Source organism: Paramormyrops kingsleyae, chromosome 6, assembly GCF_048594095.1.
Source record: "Paramormyrops kingsleyae isolate MSU_618 chromosome 6, PKINGS_0.4, whole genome shotgun sequence".
In the NCBI taxonomy this organism is placed as follows: Eukaryota; Metazoa; Chordata; class Actinopteri; order Osteoglossiformes; family Mormyridae; genus Paramormyrops; species Paramormyrops kingsleyae.
Genome location: NC_132802.1, coordinates 31,448,102 through 31,457,629, shown reverse-complemented (window position 1 = coordinate 31,457,629; position 9,528 = coordinate 31,448,102). Strand labels below are relative to the sequence as shown.

At 43.9% G+C, this 9,528-nt stretch overlaps 1 protein-coding gene across 2 annotated transcripts; it reads left to right on the top strand.

Moving 5' to 3' along the window:
- Positions 1–359: 359 nt before the first annotated feature.
- mon1ba (MON1 secretory trafficking family member Ba) lies at positions 360–8,448 on the top strand. 2 transcript variants are annotated; one of them, XM_023826708.2, is made up of 6 exons: positions 360–534; positions 1,764–1,864; positions 2,802–3,401; positions 4,582–5,374; positions 6,207–6,354; positions 6,959–8,448. In XM_023826708.2, the coding sequence occupies exons 2-6, from the start codon at positions 1,780–1,782 to the stop codon at positions 7,190–7,192; spliced, it is 1,860 nt and encodes a 619-aa protein (XP_023682476.1). In that variant the 5' UTR covers positions 360–534; positions 1,764–1,779; the 3' UTR covers positions 7,193–8,448. The 2 variants fall into 2 exon arrangements, with proteins under 2 accessions (XP_023682476.1, XP_023682475.1); XM_023826707.2 differs by having other exon boundaries at positions 360–724.
- The last annotated feature ends 1,080 nt before the right edge of the window (positions 8,449–9,528 follow it).

The window sequence follows — 9,528 nt, the reverse complement described above, 5'->3', positions numbered from 1 at the left end:
TCCAATCGCCATATTGTAACTGAAAAAGCTATTTATATATCATAAAGGCAAAATAATTTATTACAAGGCAATATTAACGCCACCTATAAAATAATGAGGTCAAACATACTGCGTTTGTTCCTTGAGTTGAAGGTAATATTATTAAACATTTAATCGTTTTTGACATCGATCGCCTGCTCGCTTCATACAATTGGTTGAAACTCACAACAAGGATGAGAAAAAAAACGATGCGAAGCCTTACAATTGGCTCGTACTGTAGGAGCTTCCGACTCCTGGACTGATGCTCGTCTCGGGTATTGGTGGAGGTTAGCTCATAAACTCTAATAAAGCGTTTTGTGTTGGCTAATGCTGCATGTCAGTCTACCGGTATGAAGTACTCCGGATGTAGCTGGAGAGCCTGTCGTGCCCCTTTCAAAGTGTTTACTTGTTATATTTATACGATTGACGTTGCGTTCTGATGTTACCGCGGGACCGTTTCTGAGTTGAAGGGACGGACCTGAATTCCATTTTGTGGTTTATTTATTTGTTGAATAGGTGCGTAAAAGAGCAAGGCTAGTTAATCGCCTTAGGTTACCGGGAAAGGAGAATTAACTTGCTAGCAGATTAGGAGCAGAACGGCGTCATTCACTTCAGCTAGCTAACAGATATGTGTTAGCGTCACGCGCTGTCTGGGTAGCTAAGCCGCGTTTCGCCCGAACGGAAGGGAAATAGCGACTCGTGTTGGGTAAGTAGGCAGTCGGTTGGTTAGCTAGCTCAGGTTAGTCGCTTATATGAGTAACTTAACTGCCACCCTGCTTTGTCATGAGGGTCCTTGGAGCATGAAACGTATGATGGATTTAAGCTAGCTGGTTATTATAGGGTAGCCATTTGTATGGGTAACCAAAGTAAGTTACCGAGCTACACTGCTTCTGTAGCTAACCGGTAGCTAACAGGATGGTTAGTTTTGTTTCACCCGATTTGCTTAAAACGACACCCAACACTTGGAAAGTTATTTTTCTTGCTGTATAACTATGTGCAAATCCTGGTTGTGTAATCATAGTTTTGTGGTGATTTTCGAAAATGTTAAGTAGCTGTTAGCCTGTTAGCAGACAGGTAACCTGCCTTAGGTGATTGTCACATGACGTCAGATGTTTGCTAGCTAGTATTTTTCCCCCCCCGCAGGGGAAACCCCCACGGAGGCTTTTTAAAAATCGGCGGTGCAACTTTACATAATATATTTACCTAATGCTGTCACTAGCCACATGACTTTCAAGTTTTATATAAGAAATAATCCTATAAATCGCGCTGAGTAAATAATATCGATTCATTCATCCTTTTTACCATTTATATGGTCCTGGTGACCAAGTATTATGGAATAATAAAATTGTCTTTTAAAGTAATTATCCTGTTTTCGACCCAAAATAAAAGTGGTGTTTTGTATGAAGCTGATACGCGTAGTTTTACTTTACTCTGTGTTTGCTCCCTTAGGAATATAAGGGGTTTTCTGAGTATCGTTAATCGGATATTGTTTCAGTTTACTCAAGATGGTTTGAGATTTTGTTGAGTGATGCAAATTCTTTAACCTTGTAACAAGAAGCATTCTTTTTGAAAGTTTAATATACTGTAGCATTTTATTGGGATGTTTGTTAAATGTTCTTAATAGCTTTATTTTACAAACACATTGATTCCAAACACAATGTTTAAAATTTAGTTAATCTAGTAATAATGATACTCGCTACTCTGGATAATTAAATATTTCCTCATTCCTTGTTGTGTGCTTGCAGCATCTAGGATGTTGAGATGGAGGGTGAATATCCACAGAGTCAGGAGCCACAGAATGTGAAGTGCTGTGACTCCCGGTTAGACTGCAGCCACATTCGGACAGGTACCAGTTCTTTATTGGGCAATACCACTGTCATGTTATTCTCCCCGGCCCAACCCAATCTTCATGTCACTCAGGAGCACATGCCCTCTGATTTATGTGCTGTTGGCTACTTTCTGCTCCAGAACATGCCTGACAAGAGTTCTACTTGTGTGGTCCTCCAGACAGAACTGTTAGCCTGTTGTAGGTTGTAGGCCTCTCAGTAAGGGGTTAGAGGGAGCAGGAACCAGTCATCCCACCTGCCTGATGGAACAGTGATCTTGAGGTTGTTCTCCTGGTTGTCTCATTGTGGCATGGCGCGGATCGGATCTTGAGTTTCTGCTGTTGCCTCAGTTGAGTTTCCTCAGACTACAGTACCGTTGGATGGTTCTGTCATACTCGCTGATTACCAGATTCCATTAATGTGATTGCATACAAAATATTGACTTGTAGGGGATTCATAATCTTTAAAGACTAACTTGGCTAATACTTGGATATTGGTTGTTATATAGAAAGGTACACATTGGGTAGATAAAATCAAACTTTTCTCACTGTGCTTGTCTGGTTTCGGAGCTACAGGTGTTTGGCCCTGTGTCAGAACAACCCTCCTTATAGTGAGCATGGGAAATGAAACCTCGCTGCTTTAAAAAACTTAAGTATCTATTGGAGCTAAATGTATGAAAGGGATTCATGTGCAATAATAACTCCAGTGTTCATTCTGAATATTCCATTATAAAACACACTGGGAGATCTTTAACAACACCGATTTTGTTAAAGTTGTTTTTGTTTCACAAACTGAATAAGAGATGTTTTTCTTTTATGTCAAAACTCTTGTTTCAGCTCAGAAAGCTCACTATTATCTCTATATTAAAGAGTACCTGATTAGTTTATACAGATAAGATGTGCATTAACAGCAGGAATATGGCTGTTTGGGTTTTCACTGCTGCAACTCCTTCTCTAGATAATCTAATCCAGGATGTGCCAGAATGCACAGTACAAGACCTGTGGCTCAGTAAAAGAGACGACCTCAGCACCAGCGCCACAAATGGGCCTTCAAGTGGGCAGGAGCAAGATCCACCAGAAATGGGGAAAGGGCCTGAACAGGAGCTCTCGGACACAGGGAGCGGAGTGCTCCCGGAGGGTGAATCGATTGTCTGCGTAGCACCAGTAGGAGACCCTGAAGAGGCGTTTAAGTCAAAGGGCGCGGACGATGAGGATCAGGCTGAAAACGCCTCCGATTCTGCCTCCACTGACAACACGCTGGAGGACTCCAGTGAGTTCATGGTGACTGTGCTGGGCAGAGGGAAGCTGGAGGACGAGGCGCCCGAGGCTGGGCCAGGCTCCCCGATGCTGGCGCCCTCCTCTTCCCACCGTGATGAGGACATCACCGGCGAGAGCTGGAGGCTCCACAGGAAACATGTGTTCGTGTTGAGCGAGGCCGGCAAGCCCATCTACTCGCGCTACGGCAATGAGGAGGCGCTGTCCTCCACCATGGGCGTCATGATGGCACTGGTGTCCTTCGTTCAGAGTGGCAACAACACCATTCGCTCTATTTACTCAGGTGAGGATATTTAAAGGGCACTAACCTGTTCATTCCCTGCAGCAGATTAATGACATTCAGTAACTATAAAACTAATTCGCATTTCAGCTGATAAATGGGTTAGCAGTAATGTGAATACTGCTGTATTAGGGAGTGTTTGCCAGACACAGCAGAAAATTATGCATTACAGTGTTTACGGTTCAGATCTGTTCATCTCCAATTTGCTTATCCAGTACATGGTCAAGGGGAACTTGGAGACTCTCCCAGGCAGAATAGCATCCAAGAACAGGATGCTGGTTCATCACAGGGCACACACATTCACAATCATACACTATTGGCAATTTTAAAGATGCCAGTTCACTCAAACGTACCTTTGGCCCATGGGAGGTACCTGGAGTACCCGGCGGTAGCGTATGCAACCTAGGAGAGCGTGAACATGCTCGCTTTGCACTTTAGGCTCTGGAAACTCTGCAAATGCTATCTGTTGATCTGCCACATTACCTCTTTTTTTTTTTTCTTTCTTTAAGTGACAGCTTCTTCCACACTAAAGTGTGCAGAGATTTGGGCAGCAGCACACTGGGTCGATTTAACAATATATCTATTTGCAATAAGTACAGTACCTGAAGAGGACTAGTGTGACTGAAACATAACTGCCCATCCAGCAGGCTGTACCGTGAACTGCCATCCATCTGCTACAGTATTTGGTAGATGACTTAGGGAGGGGTACAAGTTCAGAGGCACAGCTAGGGGTTTCTACGGTCAGCCACCTTTTTAAATGCTGTTCCAGGTGGCTGTGCTTTTTCACACAATGAAAGTGTTTGAATGGTCCAAAAATAGGACAATAAAACTGATTTAGGTCTCAAATAGTAACTCAGTGTTCTGGTTAATTTAGCTGCAGCCTAAGGCATTAAGGATTTCATGGCCTGGTAATGCTATGAAATAAAAGACTTGTCCATCTGAAAGGGGTTTTGTCTAGGTTGCTTTATATAACTTACTCAAGCATTCTGAGGATAATGAATTGGTCAGAGAACCATAGGAACAAACAGAATGCATCCGTCATGAACAATGTTCTGAATGACTGTACTGTGACTTAAATTCCACATAAAGTTTGTTCTGTATGTGGACTAGTGTGTGCAGCTGATGCAGTGAACTTGCAGTGTATCGTGTATCCATCTCTAACTGTGCTTTGCTCCCCGACCAGATGAACACACGGTGGTGTTTATGCAGCAGGGGCCCTTGGTGCTGGTGTCTGTCTCTTCCAGCCGCCAGTCTGAGCAGCAGCTGCGCGGCGAGCTCCTTTACGTTTACTACCAGATCATCAGCATGCTCACGAAGGCCAGTATAGCCCGCATCTTCGAGCGTAAGAAGAACTACGATCTCCGCCGACTGTTGGCGGGGTCCGAGAAGATCTTGGACGGCCTTCTCAACTTGGTGGATTCGGACCCCAGCTTTCTTCTGTCCGCCGTTCACTGCCTGCCCCTCGCCTCTTCCCTCAGGGACTCCATTAGTCAGATCCTGCAGAAGGCCATTACGCCTAACCTGGTGTTCTCCATCCTCATCGCCAAGAACCAGCTGCTGACCATCGTCCAGGAGAAGACGGTCATTGAAGACGCCAGGCTGGAGCCAGCTGACCTCCACCTCCTCCTCAACCTCATAGGAGCCTCCTCAGCCTTCCAAGCCGGGGAGATTTGGACCCCGATCTGCCTCCCCCTCTTCAACCCTGACTGTTACTTCTATGCCTACATCTCGTACCTGGACCCCCCGGAATGCACCGTCTGCTTGCTCCTGCTCTCCACCGACAAGGAGGCTTTCTATGCCGTGGCGGAGTGCAAGAGGAAGATCGACGAGGGTATGCGTGCACAGAACGCTCTGCGCTCGATTGCCAGAACACAGTCATACAGCGCCAGCCAGGTCGGGGTCTCAGACCTGCGGCACTTCATGTACAAGCCCTTCGACGTGCCAGACAACCACCGCCAGCTCACGCAGTTCACCAGGTGTGTGTGCTGCAGTCTCACTGCCATGTGTGAAAAAAAAGTAAAAAGTAAAAACTTTTAAGGTGGTTTTTAAAATAGCCTGAGCAAAATCCACAGTCTAGTCAAGGAGTCAGTATGTAAACGAGGAAGTGCTCCACCAACCCACATACTGTACTAATGTAATGTAATACTTTTCCTTTAACCTATCGGTGCTTTACATTTTATGCAAAGTATTTGGGTACAGTGGCATCAAAATAGTTTGGTTCTGGACACCTGGTAGGTACATAACAAATAAGACTGGTGGCTGTTGTCAAAATTTCCTGAATATTTAAGCAGCCAATTTGAGCTTTGTTTAGAATATAATTCATACAGAGCATACATTAATAGGTAGTGTTTTTATGATGAAGTAGATTCTAGTATTTTATACTAATCGTCTAATTGTTTAGTCACGACAAGGCCACACTGTCCTGATGGCTGTATAGTTACCATGGCGCCTGTCTGCATTGCCTAGTGCCGTTTATGCAAACTCAAAATTAAATTACTGACCCAGGCCTTTTGAATGGGTCCACAGTATGATAGGAACATGTGATGTAGGATAAGCCTGCTTTTCCTAGCTGCGAGCTGCTTTGGTGCGTGCAATGTGACTGTCTAAATGAGGAGTGCTGGCCGCACTACACAGCACTCTCTCACTGGTCCCGAGCAGATAGCACGTCAGGGGACTTTCCATCAGTATAAGTGGTATGTAAACGTCTTTGCGTCCAGAAAAAGGCCGGCGGGGTGCCTGTGTGTCGCTGGACGCCGCCATCAGTCGCATGTGACGAGCGTGTCCATGTCTGCACTTTCTCCATCGCAGCCCCGAGATGGAGGCCCCCTACAGCAGTGAGGAGGAAAGGATGAGGCTGTTGGACCTTTACCGCTACATGCACAGTCGCATACACAGCTCCTCACGGCCCCTCAAGCTCATCTACCATGTGGCGGAGAGGGAGACGCTGCTCGCCTGGGTAACGGCCCGACTCATTACCGATGGCGGAATCAGGTTTATCTGGCCAAGGATGCTCACACATACAGGGAATCTGTCTCTGCTTGTCAGGGCTCACATACTTGCAGTAGGTACAGACACATTTAAGATGAGACACAGTGATCACATACAGTTCTGTTGATATATTCGATTCAATTCATTATAATGCTGAATGGTACGTGAAACGGAAAAAGCGAAGGAAGACAGAGAAAGAAAAATAGAAAGAAAGGCAGAACACAATAAAGAAGAACCAAAGTCTCCAGAATAGGGAGCTGAACCTTTGGGGGTCCAAGGTCACATGGCTGTCCAGCCCACGCCACAGCCCTCGAAGCATGACGGATGCTCAGCTCATGTCCAGTGCATGATGAGCTGCCGTGAAGCTAAGCGTGTCTCTGTTTAAAATGAAACTTGCATCTGGTTCCAAAGTGCCTTTGGCAGATTGCTCGTAAATTCTGAAGTAATTTTTGACACATGAGACTGTTTGTTTTATAGATGTTGTTTTGACTGTGATTTCTTTCCAAGCCGCCTATTCAGACGACAAGACCACACACTGACGTACCACGTTCTCCCCCGTTCTCCTCTTATAGGTCACCAGTAAGTTTGAGTTATATACCTGCTTCAGCCCCCTGGTGACCAAGGCCTCCGCTATCAATGCTATAACAAAGCTGTTACGTTGGATCAAGAAAGAGGAGGAACGGCTCTTCATCCGAACCCCCCCAAAGTACTCAACCACCCCTAACCCCAGCAAGAGCTCCCGGGCGAGCAAGAGCGGCCCCGACAGGCAGGACAACACTGACAATGGGTTTCTGTCCCTCTTATAGTGGAATGTCTACAATATCCTGCCGCCTGTTTGAACCCCAGAGCGGCTGTGATGGGTCAGATGCAAACAATAAGTAGTCGTGTTTAAGGCATCATAAATGGATTGATAAGTTAATTTCATTTGTTTAGAAAATGTATGATTGACAGGGTGCAAATAAGTATTTGAATAAGACAAGGGTGGGGTGCAAACTGATTTGTGAAGCTGTGTCTGAAATGTTTGTGTGCTGTGGAAATTCCTATGGTATTCATGCAGGGGTCTTTTTGATAGGATTTTATTGTATTGTGCACAGCCCCTTTCACTTCTAAAAACTTGGTTTCTAGGAATCACTGAAGAAATATTGATGAAAACCTTGTATTTCATGTCAACTTAAGATGGAATCATTTGAATAGGAACATCTGTCTTTTTAAGTCATGAAAATATGCTGCACAATGTTTATTTTTTGTACATGTGGAGGTGAGTCTCTCTCCATGTCTGCACTACCTGCTACCCAGCAGAGACATCGATTTTTTTTCTTTCTCTTTTCTCAGAGAAAAATGTACAGTGTGAAATTGTGTGTGTGTGTGTGTGTGTGGTGCTTTTTTTTAAATGAACCAGTTATAACTACCCTTGAAGTCTTCGTTATCTGACTGCAAAATGTCTTCTTCCCACCCCATTCAGAAAGTTCACATAGTCTGATAATGTCTTTTCAAGCCAAAGCGCAGAAATGTTTGTTGTCTTTGGTTTTAAATTGATTCACTACCCTAAAACCATCCGATAGAATTGTGCAGTATCTCATCTCTGCCAGCCATCTTTTAAAAGGTTTTATTCCCCCCTTATTATAATCACCTGCACGAAACAGCATGTGGTGTTTTTGAATATTAGTTGCCCTGGATAAAATGTGATATCGGATGAATTCTGGAAGATTCACTTTTACCTTACATAGGATACCTTTTGAATGACAGTTTGGGCTTAAGCTTAAGACTGAAAAAGCTTAAGTTCTATGAGGGCCCTGAGATTCTATTAGAGCTTTCATGGCTTCAGTCCTTTGACGTACATAGTGCCCCACCCTGACCCCTGTGTTGATATTTTACAAGCAGGCAGTTGTTTTCAGATGCAGTTTTGGTACTCTGCTGTTCACCTTTTAACCTGAGACCTCATCAATTCTGTCTTTTAATATATTGGGGTAATTCAGGGAGAGGATGGAACCTGTTTTTTAATATAATTCACATGGAGAATGTGTGGAGAGTGGCTGCGGAAATAAATCTCCCATGTTCCCCAGCGTGTGTTTCTCTCTGAAAACTCTATTTGTCTTACTTCAGGCAAATTAGCTGCTATTTAAACTGCAGTGCTCACCTTCATTTACTTACGTATCTCACTGTTATTACTTCATATTTATATGTACCACATACCTTTTATAGTCTGTTTTACCCTGTTTTACATCTGCTTGCCACCATAAAGACAGACAATATTTGCTTAACTAAAATAGCACATCAGAGGTGCCATCAGGAATTGACCTTGAATCACCCAGTATGCTGCTAAATGAAATTACTAAAAAATAGTTTCTAAAATATTTTTTTATATATTTTTATATTTCCAAAGGGTGTAATTGGATTATCTTTGAAAAACATTAATGTATTTATTCTGCTTTTAACATGATGTAAAATGTGAGCGTTGTAGGGGACAAAACCACATGGCAGGCATATTGGAACCAGACAGTGCTGTATATCTAATATGTGCTTTTCAGGGATTTGTATCAGCAGGGTAGAAAGGGTCAGGTTAACATGGATTCACCACTGTGAAACCCAACATGATAAACATCTAGGTCAGCAATCATTTTCATGTGGTGGAGCGATCGCCAAGCGGGAACGGCGTGCTGACCAAAGACGAAGGGATGGGATGTGGGTCTTAACGTGACGGAGATGGGTGCCTTTCTGTTGAAGGCTCTGAGAGTCAGCACTAAGGGCTTAAACGTGATGCAAGCGCCAACAGGGAGCCAATGAGGAGTGAGAAGGAGGGGTGTAACATGAGAGTATTATGGCTGATTAAATATCAGACTTGCTGCAGAATTGTGAGTCATCTACAGGGAATCTGTCAGGTAGTAGTTGCAGTTATGAGATGACAAGTGTTTGGTCTGCAAAGAAAGTGTTAATTTTAAATTAAAGTAAATGGTTTTGGTCCACATCACTCACCTTCCCCTTCCACACTTCTGTTTTGACTATGATGTTCACCGCTACAATTTGAGTGTGACCAAAACATGGCATGAAAATTACATCTAACTCTGAAAAAGTGCTAGAAATTATTATTCTGTATGGACACTATGGAGGGTGGTATGTGGTTCAGTGGATTAGGACATTGTGC

Excerpts from the sequence above, each read along its gene's own strand:
- mon1ba (XM_023826708.2), top strand. The coding sequence starts at position 1,780 with ATGGAGGGTGAATATCCACAGAGTCAGGAGCCACAGAATGTGAAGTGC. Across the intron at positions 1,865-2,801 it reads CTGCAGCCACATTCGGACAG|ATAATCTAATCCAGGATGTG; the intron begins GTACCAGTTCTT and ends CTCCTTCTCTAG. Across the intron at positions 6,355-6,958 it reads GGGAGACGCTGCTCGCCTGG|GTCACCAGTAAGTTTGAGTT; the intron begins GTAACGGCCCGA and ends CTCCTCTTATAG.